The sequence below is a fragment of the Sinocyclocheilus rhinocerous genome, unplaced genomic scaffold (genome assembly GCF_001515625.1).
Source record: "Sinocyclocheilus rhinocerous isolate Xijiao unplaced genomic scaffold, SAMN03320098_v1.1 scaffold412, whole genome shotgun sequence".
NCBI classification, from domain to species: Eukaryota; Metazoa; Chordata; class Actinopteri; order Cypriniformes; family Cyprinidae; genus Sinocyclocheilus; species Sinocyclocheilus rhinocerous.
Window position 1 is genome coordinate 1433036 of NW_015642498.1, and position 19325 is coordinate 1452360.

General features: G+C 37.8%; 1 protein-coding gene across 3 annotated transcripts in view; it reads right to left on the reverse strand.

The window, feature by feature from the left end:
* LOC107755908 (neuron navigator 3) overlaps positions 1-19325 on the reverse strand; it is a 165953-nt gene continuing 146628 nt past the window's right edge. For 2 of the 3 annotated variants that reach the window (XM_016572866.1, XM_016572868.1), the window contains 18 exons: positions 18910-19021; positions 18353-18477; positions 17689-17709; positions 15667-15690; positions 13621-13796; positions 13217-13303; positions 12217-12370; positions 10816-11002; positions 8675-8772; positions 8479-8574; positions 8226-8394; positions 7900-8135; positions 7493-7647; positions 6745-6816; positions 6364-6560; positions 6165-6283; positions 5869-6072; positions 1-1295 (listed from right to left, as the gene is read on the reverse strand). In XM_016572866.1, the coding sequence (XP_016428352.1) occupies positions 1176-1295; positions 5869-6072; positions 6165-6283; positions 6364-6560; positions 6745-6816; positions 7493-7647; positions 7900-8135; positions 8226-8394; positions 8479-8574; positions 8675-8772; positions 10816-11002; positions 12217-12370; positions 13217-13303; positions 13621-13796; positions 15667-15690; positions 17689-17709; positions 18353-18477; positions 18910-19021 (2352 nt within the window). In that variant the 3' untranslated portion in view covers positions 1-1175. The remainder of the gene's footprint in view (positions 1296-5868; positions 6073-6164; positions 6284-6363; positions 6561-6744; positions 6817-7492; positions 7648-7899; positions 8136-8225; positions 8395-8478; positions 8575-8674; positions 8773-10815; positions 11003-12216; positions 12371-13216; positions 13304-13620; positions 13797-15666; positions 15691-17688; positions 17710-18352; positions 18478-18909; positions 19022-19325) is intronic. The other variant, XM_016572867.1, reaches the window with a different exon arrangement.

The window sequence follows — 19325 nt, forward strand, 5'->3', positions numbered from 1 at the left end:
TCTGTAAATCACAAGAGCGTAATGCTAGACTAGAAGAGCAGAAACGCAATACCGACCGGGCAGAGTGCATCTTTAAGAGGCTGTGCAAGACTTAGATATTTACAATCACCTTTTCAACTGTGCAAAACCCATGTAGCAAACAAAAGAAAGGATGAATGAACTTCGACTACACAAACACTGGTGCACGGGAGTGAAAAACTTTTCCACGTGCAAGTACACACATATAGCAAAGTAAAAACAGCATGCTAGCGAAGCGACGCGTCGGATTTGTGCTCTCGATTCAAGTGATCCCAGCTCAACTGGGATTACATAAAGATCTTTTTTACTTTTATACATTTGGACCTTTACAATGCCGTGTTTTACACTAATTGTAACAAAAATAAAATATGTGGACATGGCATATTTAAGAAAATGTCTGATCGGTTCTGTCCTACGCCATCATTTCTGCGAAAAAGGACAGTGGCACCACATTAAAATGTCTTCAGAGCTCAGCACACTTAAGGCAGCAAGAAAGCACCATTTTCTGGTCTTTTTCACAAAGCTGGTACACTCTCCTACAAGCGGTTGCCTCGTACCTGCGGAGAGGAGAAAGAACTACGCAAACGGCCGTGGGGTCGAACGAAAGACTACTGCAAGGAACGGTGTGGTGCAGGGGTGCTGTAGGTCACTATACGCTTGGCAGTGAAACGAGATTTGCGAATTTGCGTATGATTTCACAGTAGCGGTAATGACACGTTGCACGTTTGTGCTTGTTGGCTAGAGGCGTTTCATGAATGGTGCTGGCGAGATGAGTGTAAACCGCGTGTTGGTTTTGGCACCACGGCAGCACCAGTTTATCGACTGAGGTCAGAATTCAGAATGTTGCCCTTTAGGTTTTTGCACCTCAGTGAATTTAAAATAAACACTTGCCTCTGTAAACATGTTTAACTAACGGATCACCTCCAACAAATTCAAATTTCAGTTGTTTTTTTTTTTATTATGTGGGCACACACACTTTTCGCCAGTGTCGTGTGTGCCACCAGCACCTTTTCATTCGCCGTATCCTGGACTCTGCATCCTTTTACCACCGGAGGCATCAGGCGTTTCATAAGCCTGTTTCATAAGCACAAGTCCTGTGGGCCCTTTGCTCTGTTTTTAAACCAATCAGAAGGCTACTTCTTCTAATGGGGCAGGGCCTAGAGGGCAGACTCCAATGAGGAGTCCAGCAGGTCGTCGTGGTGACTGGCGCTGTCGCTGTCACAGCTCTGGGCGCTGGAGTAGTTAGCAGCTTCCTGTAGCCTCATTAGCATATTCATCTAATGGACGGAGAAGGAAAAATATATGTGGAAGATGTTACAGTCAGGGTTACATGTTACAATGTAATTAAGGTACTTTTCAAGAGTAAGAAGTATGTAATGCATTAAATTTAAATTCCAGTAAGTATTATACCTCTCTATTTATTTACTTACAAATAGAATTAAAAAAGTAATTTGTTTTAATTTATCATTGTAAACAATGCAATTAAACAATGTTGCAAACTATTTAAAAAAAAAAAATGAATAGCCAAGACTTGTTCTATTGTTCTGGGAAAAAAAACATAGACTGGAAGAAAACAGAAACACGAAAAGCCAGAATGTTCAGATGCAGTCACATTAGCACATTTTCAGCTGAATTTCACAGGCAAAAAAGGTCAATTGTCTATTGTTAAAGGGATAGTTCACCCAAAAATGAAAATCCAAACCCGTAAGACCTTCGTTAATCTTCGGAACACAATTTAAGATATTTTTGATGAATTCCGAGAGCTCTCTGACCCTCCCATAGACAGCAAGGATCCTAACACGATGAAGGCTCAGAAACATACTGTAGCAAGGAGATCATTAAAATAATTTTTGTGACAGGTTCAACCGTAAGTTTACAAAGCTACGAGAAAACTTTTTGTGCGCATAGAAAACAAAAATAATGACTTTATTCACCCTATAGCGCCATTTTGGAGAGTATCACATATGTAAACAGCGTATGCTGTTCTGTGTCAGCAGCACCATACGTGGATACGTTGTTTATGTTCAGATCAAAGTGTAAACAACGTATCTGCGTACATACGCTGCATACGTTGTTTAGGTATGTGATACTCTCCAAAATGGCGCTATTGGGTGACGCGGATGAGAGGAATTGTTGAATAAAGTCGTTATTTTTGTTTTCTTTGCGCACAAAAAGTATTTTCGTAGCTTTGTAAAATTACGGTTGATCTACTGAAGTCACATGGATTATTTTAACGATCTCCTTGCTACATTTCTGGACCTTGACCGTGTTAGGATCCTTGCTGTCTATGGGAGGGTCAGAGAGCTCTCGGAATTCATCAAAAATATCTTAATTTGTTTTTCCGAAGATGAGCTAAGGTCTTACGTGTTTGGAACGACATGAGGGTAATTAATGACAGAATTTTCAGTTTTGGGTGAACTATCCCTTTAATAGTGTAGCAATGTATGAAGCAAAGCTGACACAGAAGTCACTTTCAAACCAAGCAGCTTTCTGTTGGTCAACGTTGTGAATTTATGTAACCAACTTGAACCTGTTGTGAAATCTGTGTGGGATTTTTTTCCCTAATGCAAAATTTACACTTGCATATATTCGTATTGATGAAATGAAATGACTTTTGAAATGAATTTTGCCTGCTAACATTTGCCAAATAATGATAAATGTGACCACACCTTCCACATGTTCCACAAAAAGTAACATTAAATGTTTTTTTAAAAGTCCTTTTGATTAGGGCACATGCAGTGTAACAAGTTACTTTGAAATGTAACATTCCCCAATGATACTCTGTGCTAAACAAACAACACACTGCTTCAGTTGTACAACACATGAACAACCACGCTAGTGATGTTCAAAAACACAGCCACAAAGCTCGAAACTGATGGTGTTTACAAAAACTCATTCACAAATTCACATCAATGGCTATTTAAACACTAGTTTAACACATCTGGAATGTAAATATAAAGTGTAACAAAAAGACAAACACTGGATCAAACACAGACAGACGAAATGCTTGTACCTCAATATTCACACAGAGACAATAGAGAGAAACTTTACAATATTAAAATCCTTTAATCTATAAACAAAAGCGCTATCAGACTCAATTAGATCAAACTAATCACTGATATTTAAACAAACAACAGCAGTTCTGTCACCTTATAATCTCTGAACGTCTGTTCTCAGAAAAAAAGAAATGAGAGGAGACAGCAAGATGAGACGGCACAATAATGTTTGTTTAAAAGCCTTTTCGCAAAGTGTGCCATTGACCTCAGGAAGCCAAAGTTATTATTATCATATTATTCCAATGATTAATAATTAACACTAATAAATATTTATACAACATAAAAATGTGTTGAGAATAGTTTTTATGACATTGGGCCTTATTCGTGAAAAAATATCAGCACAAATTTCTGTGTACAGGTCCATTCTCACGTAAACTGTGCAATTTTACTGAATGCAACAAGTTACATGATCAACAAGTTATGATTTACAAAGACATTTGTTCTGCCCATGTGTCAAGATTCATGAATAAGTCCCACTGCTTGTGCTGAATATCTAAGTGGTGCCAACTAGAGGACATTAATATCATAGCGTTCATATTCAGAATCTTATAGTACACTCTTAAAAATAAAGGTGCTTCAAAAGGTTCTTCAAGCGATGCTATAGAAGAACCATTTTTGGTTCCACAAAGAACCATTCAGTCAAAGGTTCTTTAAAGAACCATCTCTTGCTTACCTTTTTATAATCTGAAGAACCTTCTTTCATCACAAAGAACCTTTTGTGAAACAGAAAGGTTCTTCAGATGTTAAAAGTTCTTTATAGAACCATTTAGACAAAAAGGTTCTTCTATGGCATCGTGAAGCACCTTTATTTTTAAGAGTGTACAGTGATGTCCACAGGAGGGTAGGAGAGGGCTCAACTCTCTCTCTCTCTCTGGCTCTCTCACACACACACACACACACACACACGCACACACGTGCGCTTATCACTGACAGACAGGTTATCTGAGCCCCTGGTCTTTATTATCCATGGACATTTTAGAAAAATACTGTATGTGAGAATTTGATCTAGATAACGCTGTAGACTTCATGGTTTCTATGAAATATGATCTTATTCTCTGAAATATTGCCCATGTTTCACCTTGCCGCTCTTGGGCAGTTTCTAGTCTACATAGAAAAAGAGCTGTTTATTTAGCAAGACAAAATTTAGCACTGTATCTCTTAGTATCTTATAACATACAGCAGTGGTTCCCAACCCTGGTCCTGGAGGCACCCCAACACTGCACATTTTGCATGTCGCCTTTCTCTAACACACCAATTTCAGGTTTTGGAGCAGGGGTGTCAAACTCAATTCCTGGAGGCCCGGAGCCCTGCAGAGTTTAGTTCCAACCCTGCTCCAACACAAACCATGTAGTTTTCAAATAAGCCTGAAGGACTTGACTAGTTGGATCAGGTGTGTTTAATTAGGGTTGCATCTAAACTCTGTAGGGCTCCGGCCCTCCAGGAATTGAGTTTGACACCCCTGTCTCGGGGTGTTTCTCAAACGGAAGGCTGCATCCTACGAAGGCTGCATATCTCGGCTGCCACGTCATCAAACGTCGCTGAAGGCCATCTCAATCGCAAGGATCCTTGGAAGGCAGCCTTCGTTTCGCATCCTTCATTCAGCTGAATTTGAAGGATGCATGGGATGTATCCTTTGCTACCTTCAATCACCCACAATCCTTTGTACCCATTCCATTTCATGAAAATAAACTGACGAAAAACGAGTCAGTACTGAGCTTGTCTGAATTTATTATGCAATGTAAGACAAAATACAATATGAACACAATAAGTACATTGTACTTATGTTTTGATGTAAGTACATAGTAGTTAAGGCCACTTAATATAAAGTGGGACCAAATAATGTTTTCGGACATGAAAGCATAGATGTTAGTTTTCATTTTGGTGTAAATTACTCACTAAACGCTAAACTGCCAATAATGTACGCCACTGGGAGACTAGACGGCTGTGATTCATTGTATTGAATTAATAGAAAGCCAAATAATAGAATGATTTGTAATACAAAGTATTTTTCCAAAACAAAGTTTTATTAGTATTTTCGTGCCTTGGCGGTGAGGGCGGGAACATATGTGACGTAGCCACGCGCACTTACTAGACTGTCTCATTCTAGCGTTTAATGCCGAGGAGGACTCTAGCCTACAAGCCTCTGAAGGACTGAGCTAGGAAGGACGCAGCCTCGGTAGGATGCAGCCTTCCGTTTGAGAAGCACCCTTGGAGTCTTTACTACTGAGCTGATGACCTGAATCAGGTGTGTTTGATTAAAGAGACATGCAAAACGTGCAGTGTTGGGGTGCCTCCAGGACCAGGGTTGGGAACCACTGACATACAGTATACAGTACCGTTAAAAGTTTGGGATGAATACGTTTTTTTGAATACGTTTTTAAGAAATCTATGATTTTATTCAACAAGGACACATTAAACTGATCAAACGTTACAGTAAGGACATTTATAATATTACAAAATATGTATTTCTAATAAATGCTGTTCTTTTGAACTTCCTAATCATCCTAAAAAACAGTTTCAGGCAGCACAACTGTTTTCAACACTGATCATAATAATAATAATGAATGGTTCTTAAGCAGCAAATAAGCATATCAGAATGATTTCTTAAGAAAGAGTAATGATGCTGAAAATTCAGCTTTGCTATCACAAGAATAAACTACATTTTAAAATACACTAAAAAAGAAATTTTAAATTAATAATATTCCACAATATTGCTATATTTTTAATTCAACCCCAAACTTTTGACCAGTAGTGTATTATCTAAATTAACTATGTTTTATGAAGCTATCTTTACCAGTGGGTCTCCCTCTGTGTCGCTCTGAGACACTTGTTTGGAGGCGGCTCCGTCTTTAGAGGAGCTGTAGCCATCATAGCCCACGTCCTCCGGCCGCAGCTGCAGCAGTGACTGGCCTTCATGCTGCAGGGAGGCGGAGCTCCAGGGGTATGTGTCAATCACCCATTTGGACGGGTCCTCCCATGCCGCCCTCTTACCATACAGCTGGAGCAATGAGCCAAGCAGATAACAAAAAGTTTTAGCTACAAACTGTCAGAAAAAACCCCAATACATGAGTGTTGTGGCTGCATGTGTACCTGCAGTCCTTCTCGTACTGCTTCCAGTAGATATGGCACCAGAGAATAGTTCCAAAGGTCAGTAAACCACACACGTGAGCCGTCCGCATCCATCGGACAGGACAGAAACAGACGAGGACCTGGGAGTGACAGATGAAATATCTCACCTCTGTTCTGTGAATAACCAGATCAAACGCGGCTTATGCATTGTGTATATTACCGATAGTGACGTCTGAGGAGCTGTGAGCCTCTAAGAAGGAATTGAGGTGTTGCCAGGTTTTAGGAATCCAGTCGATGATTTTGATGAGGTCGTTACTGCGCATGTTTTTATCAATCTCAGTTTCAATCAGCTTTCTTCTCAGGAATCGGCCCAGGAAGCCCTTCACTGGCTCAGTGTGATTGGCACACAGCACCCACCTGAGGGAAAGAAGGTCTGATATTACACTGAGAACATGACTGGAAAGATCAGTGTGTGTATGTGTTTTTTGTACTGTTCGTGTATGTATATGTGTAAGTGACAAATGTAAAATATGATCACTTATGGCCCCCATGTGTCAAGAGGCTGTAATAACAATCATCAGATCATATCTGAGCACCATACCTGAAGTTGTGATGCAGCTCCAGGTTTGGAGATGAGGACACACCCTGGTTCATAGTTCCTATGACATACGGGCTGTGAAAGGGACAGTTGCACATTATTAGATGTAATTCATTTATATTTGATCAGTTTGATAGACAAGGAAAATCCACAATAATGGGTGTCATACTGCGGTCCAGTATTAGATGCTGACTGGTAAATAAAGCTTAAATACATGATGGTTAATTCAAATACATGAATTAACATAATCTTTTAATTTTAAATTGTGTGGAAAAATGTATGTCCATTTTACTATTATTAGGTAGTAACCAAAATGGAGTCTGCGTTTAACAAGACTGTGCGTATTTGATCAAAAATACTGTAATGTTGTGAAATTTTAAAATGTATTCATATGATGTATAAGCTGAATTTTTAGTGTCTTTAGTGTCATGAATATGTTGATTTGGTGCTCAAGAAACATTTCATATAATTATCAATGTTGAAAACAGTTGTACTGCTTAATATGTTTGTGGGAACCATGATAATTTTTTGGGGGATTCTTTGATGAACAGAATGTTCAAAAGAACAGCATTTATTTGCAATAGAAATCTTTTGAAACATTATAAATGTCTTTTTGAAAAACATGTAAAAAATGTCAATGTAAAATCTTATTGACCACAGACTTTTGAATGGTAGCGTATATACACAGCTAAATAAATACTGTATATAAAAAAAAAAGTTCTAAAATTTGTATAATAACAGGAATATTCACCATTTGTGATATTTGCAGTTGAGGAATCCATTAAAGATGTCACTAAGGGAGCCAATATGATGGAGGTTATCCAGAATAACTACGGAGGGCAGCTCGATCTCACACTCCTCTGTGTTGCACTGCTCAGCCAGACTTGAAAGGTACTGCCGAAGATCCTGCTTAAAGCAAAGCAAAAGCACATTAAGTGTTACAATCTGCAGATAACCTACTTAAATACTATTATATAATTATTATATCAGCAACATTGATGGATGGCGTGAGTTTGAGGTGGTTCAACCAGTAGCAGATGGGGGAAATGTATGGAAAACCTTCATTAAAACACTTATTTTTGCAATTCCATTCATTTCAACTAGCAGCGCACATTACAATGATTTATTTAGAGCCCTTCTCGGACTGGAAATATGTACCTTGCTGGATTTCTGGTCCACATTGAAGCTAGCCAGGTTAGTGTCGGTCACCTCTTGACCAGTCTTGGAGATGATGCAGTAAGCTAGTTTAGTGGCTAGGTAAGATTTACCGGTTCCACTGGGACCAGACAGGATAATTCTACGGTGCTCCATCAGCAGGTTTAAGTAGCGTTGAATGATGGGTTTAGGAATCAGTGTGTCAAACACCAGGTCATCAATGCTACCCTCCTTCACACCTACATAAACAAAAAGACATTTGCTTCAAATCTTTGCAGCACATTTGGCCTCTTTTATGGACCCTACAAGAACCTTCCTAGGTTCCTCACCTTTGAGACTGACTGTGATGACGTTGTTGTCGCCCACCAGATATCCACACGGCAAGAGTTCAGGAACCTCAGAAGCATTAGATCGGACCACATCCCCCATCCTGTAGCACACTATACTATCCGAATTCAGGCCCAAACTGGTCAATGGATCCACGCGGAACACATACTCCTAAATCCAAGCAAATAAATCTGTTAGATTTGAAATATGGCACCTGAAATATACCTCTAATTTAGCAGGAGGCTAAACTGGCACCTTAAACAAGCGTCGTATTACACCGTCCAAAACATCCCACTTAGTCTTGCCGCTGACGCCAATGGAGCCAATCAGATACTCCTTCTTCTGCATAGCCTAAAACGATGAGAGGATATAAAATGATGCTTATAAGGTATTGTTTATATGTCAAAATAGCTACTGTAATTAAAACAGACTAGTTTAAGTCACTCTAGACCTTGGTTTTGTTGGAGTCGCTGTTGATGGTGACCACTATACGGACACTTCTGCCCTCTTTGCGTAGATTGCCCTCGTAGCCATCATCCAGCAGAATATCTGTGCACACAAACGCAAACTTCAAACTTACTTTGTGACAAAAATATCAAAGCCTGAACAACGTAAAAGACTTAATGAGTCATTAACTGTGGGGGAGAAGAACTTTTCCTGTGCTGACAAATTCGGCAAGCGAAGGCACTAGTGTTCAGCTTTGACTGTAGTTAAACGCCGACTGATTTAAGCTTTGCTGTCTGTGGGGCTGAGCTGTTTGGTTTTAAAACGGGCTTTGAATACAGCAAGAAGGCTGTTAGTGGAGGAGTGCGGCTTTGATGGGCCTTGTACGAAGAGCTCGGTGAAATGTATTTGTCTGGCACGCTGTTCTGCAGAGGGGTGATAACGTCCTTCCACCGCACGTCTGCCCACGCTCTAGTGCTCCTCCACACATCTCTCCATCAATTAAGCAGCCCAAAGTCCTGAGAGAACACAGAAGTCACTACTTTTAATTAGCCGGAGCGCAGACGAGTCTCCGCCAACCTGTCCCGAGACGTGGCCACAGGCCCGGCGTTCAAATCCTCGCTTACAGAAAAGAGGCCATTTCACTCTTCGCTGCGTTCATTCTTTTCCTGCACAGCTGCGAAATGGTCTTCCCCATGCCAGAGTTTTCATCAGCGCCACAGTAGAATCATCAATAATACAGCCATATGCAAATCTACACTGCGGTCCATGAGCCCGAGCACACTGGTGGAAAACGAAATCATCAGTTCGAAAAATATCTACATGGACAGTTATGACGAGAAGATTATATGTATCAAGTTTGCTTGCAATGCTTTTAATGGTGACCTTATATGCCAAATAGAATCAAGTCTCACAAGGAAACACTAATGTAGCACTGTTGCTATCATGTATCACTAAAACATTGAGTCATAAACTTTGCTTGGTTGGAACAGCAGCTATGCTAATTTAGTCTCTATTTGCTTCTCTGTTTCTGCTACTAGATTTGCACCCACAGGCAACTAGGAATTACACAAGCTTCGGTCTGGATCCAACCCTTATAAAGATCTGAGATGACCGAACACCTCAGCAGAGATGATGCCAACCCCCCAGAAGACCTCAGATGATGTTAACCCTGGAACAACATATAAAACTACCAAATTTTGCTTAATCGCAACGTTTAATCGCAATCGCAAAGTTTAATCGCAACATATAATCGTTGCAGTTAATAGTGTTCACCGTCTGTTTGATCACATGTAATTTGGAACTAACTACATGGTTTTTACTTTACATTTTTGCCATAGTCACCACTAATAACCTACTCCTAAATATAATGTAGAAACTTAAAATGTTCTGTAAAGCTGCTTTGCAATGATTTGTATCGTGAAAAGCGCTTTACAAATAAATTTAAATTGAACTGAATTAAAAACAGCCATTTTTATGGCTCATTTATAATAATAAAGGCTAATCTGGCCTTTACACCAGATTAAAAAAAAATAAATTATTTTTTAAATATGAGTACTTGCCCATGTAAAATGTCACTGCCATGATGCTAGCTGCAGATGGTTGCAAGGCCATTGCTCTGTGATTTGTAAGGTGTTCTGAGAGTTTTTAGAGCATTGCTGTATGGCTATAGGGTGATTTTAAAGGTTGATAGATGGTTGCTTATTGGTCCATATTCAAAGAGTCCAATCCCAAGTCTCTATGATATTTTGATTCATAGATAGGGCCCCATTAATGTAAACCTATGGAATTTTGTCAATGATTTTATCATCTACCACTAAGATTTCTATCCATTTATCTATCTGAAAACTGTTATACTGAACTTTTGTTGCATAATATGAGGTATTAGCTTTTATACTGTAAATGTCCATGTTGCATAATGTATATACTGTTATATTTGACCAGGATAAGTACAGGGGGGAAAAAAGCTTATGTAATTGCTGTTATTTAAAAGTGCCATCATTCTGGAATTCTAGCTGCTTCCATTACATAATAACATCTGCAGAACATCCAAGGGCTTTACAGAATCCTCCAAAACAAGGCCAGAGCCACATTTTGATGTTGCATACTTCACATAGACATTGTTAGACCCAAATAACAAAGACTAACCTGACATAATGGTGTCTGTGATGTTGAGGTTGTTCAGCGACAGCCCCAGAGATTGCCGTGAGGATGAGGAGGATGTGCTGGAGGTTTCTGAAGGGGGACGGGCCGTTTTAGCAGGTGTGGCAGCAGGTGTGGTGCTGCCGCTGGACTTCAGTCTGTCGTTCTCGGCCTTCAGCAGCTCAATCTCATTCTGCATGTAAAAAAAACAGGTAATGTCAACACTACAGTGACAGTTTTGACAAATGTATGCATATATCCCTAACTGAACAGAACCACATATTCAATTCACACACAATATTAGGTGACTAAAAAAATCACTAATCCACATTTGGTCAAGTTAAGAAGGGAAAAGTAAAAGTAACTTTCCCCACACGCTTCAAAATTGAGTTAAAAACACCTTTTGTGACATGCTAAGAAGATTAAGACTTGCTTTCTGTTGTCTAAGTTTCTAAACGCTTTCAATGACTGTGAGAAGTTAGTTTAAAGATTTCTTTAATCTTTAGATTAGTCTTGATTGCCAGGCTCTGCAAACCGGTGCTAAGGGGGAGCTCAGACAGATACTTCAAAAGTATGAACAACTCCGTCTGGTTGTTTTATCTTGGAATTAGAGCAATTTAGCCCTTTTATCAACAGTTTCTCTGATCTTAGTCATTCAATCACTCTGTTACAACTTTAAATTATGTGGTCTGACTTTGTAGCACAATGTAACACAAGTATTTGCCAGCAAACAGTTTCTTGCTCTCAACTCTCTCTGGCTCTTTTAAAAAGTATATGGGACTCCACAAAGTTCTTTATGATCTACCCACCACTGCTATTAGTGTTCTGTGTGGATCATAATAATGTGCTTTGCCATAATATTAAAACACAAATATCCATTTATTATTATTATTATTATATACACAACTGTTCAAAAGCATGGGGTTAGTAAGATTTTTGTTAAAGAAATGAATACCTTTATTCAGCAAGGACACATTAAAGTGACAGTAAAGACATTTATAATTTTACAAATAAATGCTGTTCTTTTGAACTTTCTATTCATGAAAGTATCCTAAAAATCCATCATGGTTTCAACACTAAAGACTGGAGCAATGGCTGCTGACAATTTAGCATTTTCATCACAAGAATAAATGACATTTTAAAATATACTCAAATAGAAAACACTGATTTTAATATTTCACAATATTACCGTTTTATTTTTTATTTAAACAAATAAATCCTTGATAATCATGAGAGACTTTAAAAAAAAAACTTTACAAAATGTTACCCAGATTTCCATAGATCACTGCATTGCACAAAAACACTGTATAAGAATTCACAATGCATCGTTATAATGTTGCAGAGCTCTGGAGTGAGACGGCATGTATATGCGGGTGTGTGTGTGTGTGTGTGTGTGTGTGTGCGTACCTGCATGCGGTTCATGGCTTCTCGTATCTGGTCAAGGTGGTGGGCGGAGCTTAGCGCCTCCAGTCTGATATCAGTCAGCTTCAGCTCCTTCTCTCTCAGCTCGTTCTTCAGCTGGAGGATAATCTCTGCCTCAGCCTCTGTACATTCACACAGTCTGCACAAACACACACCGCACAGGGAGGAGGGAGTCACAACACTGTTACAGATCCAAGAGAGCTACAAAACACAGGCGGGTTTAATGCACAACAAACTCCTGGAGTATTAAACCTGGTCAGAATATTTATGTACACAAACACTTTGATGCACACATATTCACACTTTGGGCTTTGTGTTTTATATTTGTGAGGGGTGTTTGCAGCATTCCATTCAAAGTTGGACATAGTTCTTGATATCTCTGAAACATTGTTCGATGTTTGAAAGATGAGCAAAAAAAGTAAATGTTTAGCATTAACTGTGTAATTTTCTTTGGGTGCCACCATGTTCAACTGACATCATACATCTCCATACTTTGGAAACAGAGTTGTGAATTTCCGCATGTTTGGAATCCAGACTTTTAGTATGGCTTTTCCAAGTAAGAAATTCCAACATTTTGAGTTAAATAGAATGCAGCTTTAGAGATTATGCACATTACCAACACAAACAGGAAGTGGAAATCGTTCATGTTGTCCAGTATTAAGCACAGGCAAATTATTAGCTAAAGCAACATGTATTAAATACAATTTTAATGTACAGTAGTAACTTTTCAAACTCAGGCAATCTCCGATTTTATTACTATTACACATGAGTTTGACTATTTGACTATATTTATTTCGTTTTTACAAAAATGTTTCTAATAAAAGTTTACATTTTTAAATTAGTACATCTCCCATTACAATTTAAGTTTGCGTCATAAAACGCTCATGTGAAATGTGACTGAAATATAGGGGAAGGGATATCTTTTGTTAATTTTAGTCACTGCACACTCTCAACCCTTCCCAGCATGCCACACTGTGCCTGTTACCGAGATCTGTGCTTGTAGACCACATGACCGTTTGACTTTTTCTTTGGCATCCAAATGGAGGAGGACTTGCTATCGCAAAAACACTTTCTAAAGACACATGACATTGAGGAACAGGGACAGAATACAGATATGATTAAGGGAAAGGATGATATATAAATATGATTATCAAAAAAGAAAGAAAGCAAAAGATAATACATAAAAAAATATAACAATAAAATCACTAAACAATACAATAAGTGGAAGTTACTGATGAAGAATAATGATGATTTATTGGATGTGTTGTTGTGGTCCTTTATGAAATAGAAATAAAATATATAAAAACATAACAAATATGTAAATGCTTATGCATGTACCTGATTTCACAGAGGTGTCTATGTACTGTATATATGTGTGTCTGTACTCACTCAGTGGTGGAGGGGGATGAGCGCAGTGGTTGGGTGGTGCTGGTCTGTCTGTTGGTGTGTTGTAGTTTGGGTGAAGAAGGAAGGGAGGAATCAGTCATCTCTTCAATCTCATCGTGAGACGACTGGGGCTTGTTGGTCTTTTTCTTGCTGAAGGCCTGCTTGAAGGAGCTCCGCAACTGTTGAGTAAACAACACAAATCAATACAATTAATATAGCCAGACAACATTCATTTATTTCAAACTATTCTGTGGTCAGGCAGAAAAAATGGATTGAAAAGATTCATAGCTCGGGAGAATTATGTATCTGTATTACCTCTGGATATTTCAGTAAAAATTTATAACAAATTTCATTAATACTATTAAAGGGGTCATATGATGCGATTTCAAGTTTTCCTTTCTCTTTGGAGTGTTACAAGCTGATTGTGCATAGATAAGATCCCTAAAGTTGCAAAGACTAAAGTCTCAAAAAGCATAATATGACCCCTTTAAAGGAATAATCTGGCTCACTCGCATGCTGTCAGTTACCACAGAAAGTAATTTACCTTACAAGGAAACAACAAGGTAAAGTGTGTACAGAAATGCACTTACAATGAAAGTCTATACAACATACAAGCTTTCCATTGTAAGGGCATTACTGTAAACATTAGGGCTGCCCCATAATAGTCGACTAACCGTTAGCCGACCAGAAGAGGCTTGGTCGACCAAAAAGTTTTTAGTCGCAGAAAGAAAAAAAATTCCACAGGCAAAGTCACACAGTTCGTGACGGACAGATTGTTAACAGCTAGTCTATGGTAATACAGTAGCCTACATCGGGCCAGGACATCCAAACGCTCACCTATCATTCATCCACCACAAATATAGCTTATCATCTGAAATATGTAAGTATTAGCAACTTTACATGACCACTCAATCTAATGTTAGGCTAACCTAGAAATATGTGTGCTATTGAAGTGTCTGTGTGGAGTGTAGAAGCGCGCTCACTGCAGGACAGATGGAGGCGCCGGTGCGGTCACTTGCTCTTTAAATACTCCAAAACATTGCGCTTTCGTAAAATAATGAAAGCAAACAGGATGCGCTTTCTGCCGTCGTGGCCTCCGTGAACTTGAGCGCGAAACTCCGTGTATGCTTGCCTTACAGACACAGAAAAAATATACCAATAAAGAGTGAAATGTCTACTTTCAAATGAACCAAATCAAATGAAAAACAAATATTCTCGGATTATGTAATCCGTATGAAACATGCAGGCACATCTGCGGAGATGACGAGTTACGTCGACTTCATCTCTTAAACCGAGAACAAAAAAGCAGTAGGCCTAGTTTATCAATAAATTATTAAAATGTTAATGCAGCCTCCTTAACTGTTTTTCCCTGACACATTCATAACCATTAGCTTCTGTGGTGCGCTGTGGCAAGCTTTATGTGTGTGCTTGAGCGCTTATTAGGCTATGTAGGCAGTTAAAGGCTCATTATAATGATTTAAATTGTTTATTAATAAAATTAATGCGATTAGTCGACTAATGCTTAAAATGAACGACTACTAGTCGACCAGAAAAATCTTTAGTCGGGGGCAGCCCTAGTAAACATATATTTTATTTTTTCCAGAATAATTTATCTTCTGCGATAACCAAATTCATGGCTCACAAGTTTTATGTAGCCCAAAATATTCCTTTAGCCTTTTCCTTTTTTCCATATATATACACATACAGAATTATCCATATAATCCAGAATTAAATACTGAATTGCATTAAAAAGTTTTATAAAGTGTTACTGTTTAGATAAACACATCACATGGGTGATTTTCGGTCAGCTTAAAAATAAGGTTGATTGCAACATTTCGGGAGGGGAGATAACGGTTTGCTCGTATAATTCACTGAGCAGAACTAATTAAGCAGCAGGAACATACTGGCAGTCAGTGGGACTGGGGATGCTGGTGGCATGCACACGTTTCTGGAAACACTTTTTGGGATTTGGGGGGGAGGGGGCAGTTAATGGGGGTAAGGTTTTTAGAGGCAATCGGCCGCAGTGATGCGGGACGTGGAAACACTGACCTGGGCGGGGATGGAATCAGCCACCTAAGGACAAAACACACTCACTGTTACCATTGACTGAATACGTGCACCGCTGGACCAGAACATTCAGACACAGCGGCATCATTTATTCATTGTTCATTTGATTAGCTCTGAATGACTTATGGAGGCTGTGTCTGTCTGTATGGAACTAGATAATTTCACATAACGGCATTCCACAGGATATTTTTTTCTGACCTGGTCTTGCTCAGCTAATATCACATATCATATTTTTATGTATGTATGCATGTATTTTTTTTATTTTGTATGTATTTGTATGTGTTTTTAATTAAATAGTTTCTTCTTTTGTTACACATAACACATAAATAATATATATTACATATTAAATATTTATTTATTTACTTATTTATATTTATTTTATATGTATTTGTATGTGTTTTTAATGAAACATTTTCTTCTTTTTCATATACACACAAATAATATGTATCACATAATAAATATTAATTAATGTTTAATTAAAACTGTAATATATTATATATTCTTAAAAAAAATCTGAAGGAATGTAAGATGTAGTGACAATGAGGTGTATTGAAATATCAGTGTATTAAAAAAGTATTTTTATGTGTTAGAACATAAATATATAATATCATATATTTTTTATTTTTATACAATAAAATGTGTACATACATACATACATACATATGTATGTATTAATGACATTTAATATTATATTTATCATATATTTTAATCAAAATATGTAGTATACACAAGAAATTTAAACAATCATGGAACATAGAGTGAAGTGACAGTGCAAGACTAGTGTATAAGATTTTATTTTTTTGTCATCTAGATTTAGTATTGTGCAAGAAAAAAATTTTTTTTTTCATTAAATATTTCCATATATGTTGTATATTAAGTGATTTTTCATAAGATAGTCCTGCAAATCTCTCACAATGTATCCTTATTGTTAAGCCCTGCTATGAATATATTGTTTTGCAACCCTTGTCTCACTCTCTTCCTCTTTAGTTTTTCTTTCACCTTTGAGCAGCATTTCCAGAGCCTTTGAATCCAGAGACCACACTGCCTCAAATTATGCAGATGAATAATTAATGGGCGCATAAATAAAGAGGTGATTTGTATTTATGAGCTCAGTTTGAGCTCTGCTCTCATTACAAGAGTCCAGGGCAGCTCGAAATTTAAACAATCATGGAACATAGAGTGAAGTGACAGTGCAAGACTAGTGTATAAGATTAAATTTTTTGTCAATAAAAATCTAGATTTAGTATTGTGCAAGAAAAAAAAAATTTTTTTTTCATAAAATATTTCCATATATGTTGTATATTAAGTGATTTTTCATAAGATAGTCCTGCAAATCTCTCACAATGTATCCTTATTGTTAAGCCCTGCTATGAATATATTGTTTTGCAACCCTTGTCTCACTCTCTTCCTCTTTAGTTTTTCTTTCACCTTTGAGCAGCATTTCCAGAGCCTTTGAATCCAGAGACCACACTGCCTCAAATTATGCAGATGAATAATTAATGGGCGCATAAATAAAGAGGTGATTTGTATTTATGAGCTCAGTTTGAGCTCTGCTCTCATTACAAGAGTCCAGGGCAGCTCGAGGAAAAGTAGCCATAACTGCTGCACACAATGCCAATGTTATTTTTCAAACAGCCGTTTACCTCAAGTGCTCTTGACTTAATGCACACCCTAAATGAGAAGAAACAACAACCCCCTAGCATTAGGAGATAATAAATCTGTAAAATAACTGCGAACTAGAACAGCTGACTAGAAGTAAAACATGCACAATTGCATCTTAATAACATAAATATATAATCAGTAATGACTGCAACTTGAGCGAAAAGATGTTCTTAATTAGTGCATTCCTCAAAAGAAGATATAAAGATTGGTTTTCTAAAGGGTAAGCTCTGAAGGGTGAGGAACTTTAGGGGTTTGAAGCGCTAGTGATGGGAAAAAAGTGGGACGAGCATGTTGGATCCTCCATAGGGCATGCAGGAGAGTTTGAGGGTGTGTTATAGTCACCTTGTGTCCTCTATCCTTGCCCTGGTGGTGTGGTGAGAAAGTGAGAGACAGAGAAAGTGTGAGAGAGAAAGAGGGAGAGACAGCCGGAAGGGGGTGAAATGACAGAAATGTTTGTGCTATTTGTACTTCATGTTCCCAAAGTCGAAACTGAGTGTGAGTAGATGCCACTACTAGAATGATGACTGAATTAATATCACTTCATAGTAAAATAATTTGATAAAAGCCTTATAAGATTATCAAGACACACTTGTCTACTTGCTTTGTTTTTGCAGTGTTAGTCAAGGTTGCAAAAGCAGTTGCTAAATACCTAAAATGCATTAATATATAGACATAGGTTGCAACGTCATAACTGTGATGGTTTTCCATAAATTGGGTAAATGTATTTGGACACTTAAGTCGCATTTAAAAATGCATGGACATCATTACATAATAACGAAATGTATGAATGATTACATAATAAAAATATTAAAGAAAATAGTGATTATTTTACAGACAAGAAAATCACATTTTATGTAAAACAAGAGATATTTTTCATTAAACATTTTTATATTTGAATATTAAATTACATTTAATATATAAGGCAAAAAAAAACACTGTTGTAGTCACGGTTCTAAATTTGGACAAGCCTTGTGGTGTGATGATGAAGCTTTGTGCAATGACTCACCCAGCTTTTCTTCTTTTTCTTCTTGTCATCTGCATCTTTAGCGCTACCCATACTGGAGTGGCTGGCTGCACTGTTAATACTGGACATACTTTCTGACGAGTGCTGTCGACGGATCCTCAGGTCTGCTACACACACAAACACACACACACACAAAGGTCAATGCATAATAAACATATTTGAGAGTTACAGTGAGACACAATGGAAGTGAATACGGCCAATTTTAAGAGCAGAAAAGTGAAGCTTACAGTTTTACAAAAGCACTTACTGTAGATTAAATCTTCTGTTAAAACTTGTATATTATTTAAGCTGAGAAGTTGTTTAAATGGTTTATTTTACAGTTATTTCTGTGATTTTTGTGTGTCACTTTGTCATGGAAACAAAGAAAAATGGCCTGGACCTTTAAACAGGAAATGTTTGTAATTGATTTTGTCATGTTAAAAAAGAAGAAAGTCCAAATTCACTGAACAGCAGTAAATGTGACCGCACCTTATCCAAAATATTTATTTAATAATGTAAAACAGAAAGTTCTGACAGATTTCAATGTACACAAGCAGCACCTTTATGAACGTGATCGGGGCCGTTGAGGGCCACTTGAATGGCCGTCTGAGCATCTGTGTTCTGAGCTTTCAATGCCTCAATGGTCTCTCTTAACTCTGCAAGCTCGGATTCCTACAACACAATCACACAAACACAGTTACATTGAACACGAAGCACTTCCTTTAATTGCTTAGAAAAGTAAAAGCACACCTCTTCCCATCAAGCCACATGATTATGATTAATGTCTGTTGCTCAAACAGTGCAGGGCTGAAGTTGAACACTTACAGTAAGTGGTTTGTTCAAATCCCAAACTCTAAGTATGCACAATAATATTTGTGATGCCAGCAAACATTGCTAATTAAAATATCACATCAGCTTAACTTCAGAATCACTAGACAGGAAGTGAGCCACATGGCACTTTCAGTTTTTGACCCTA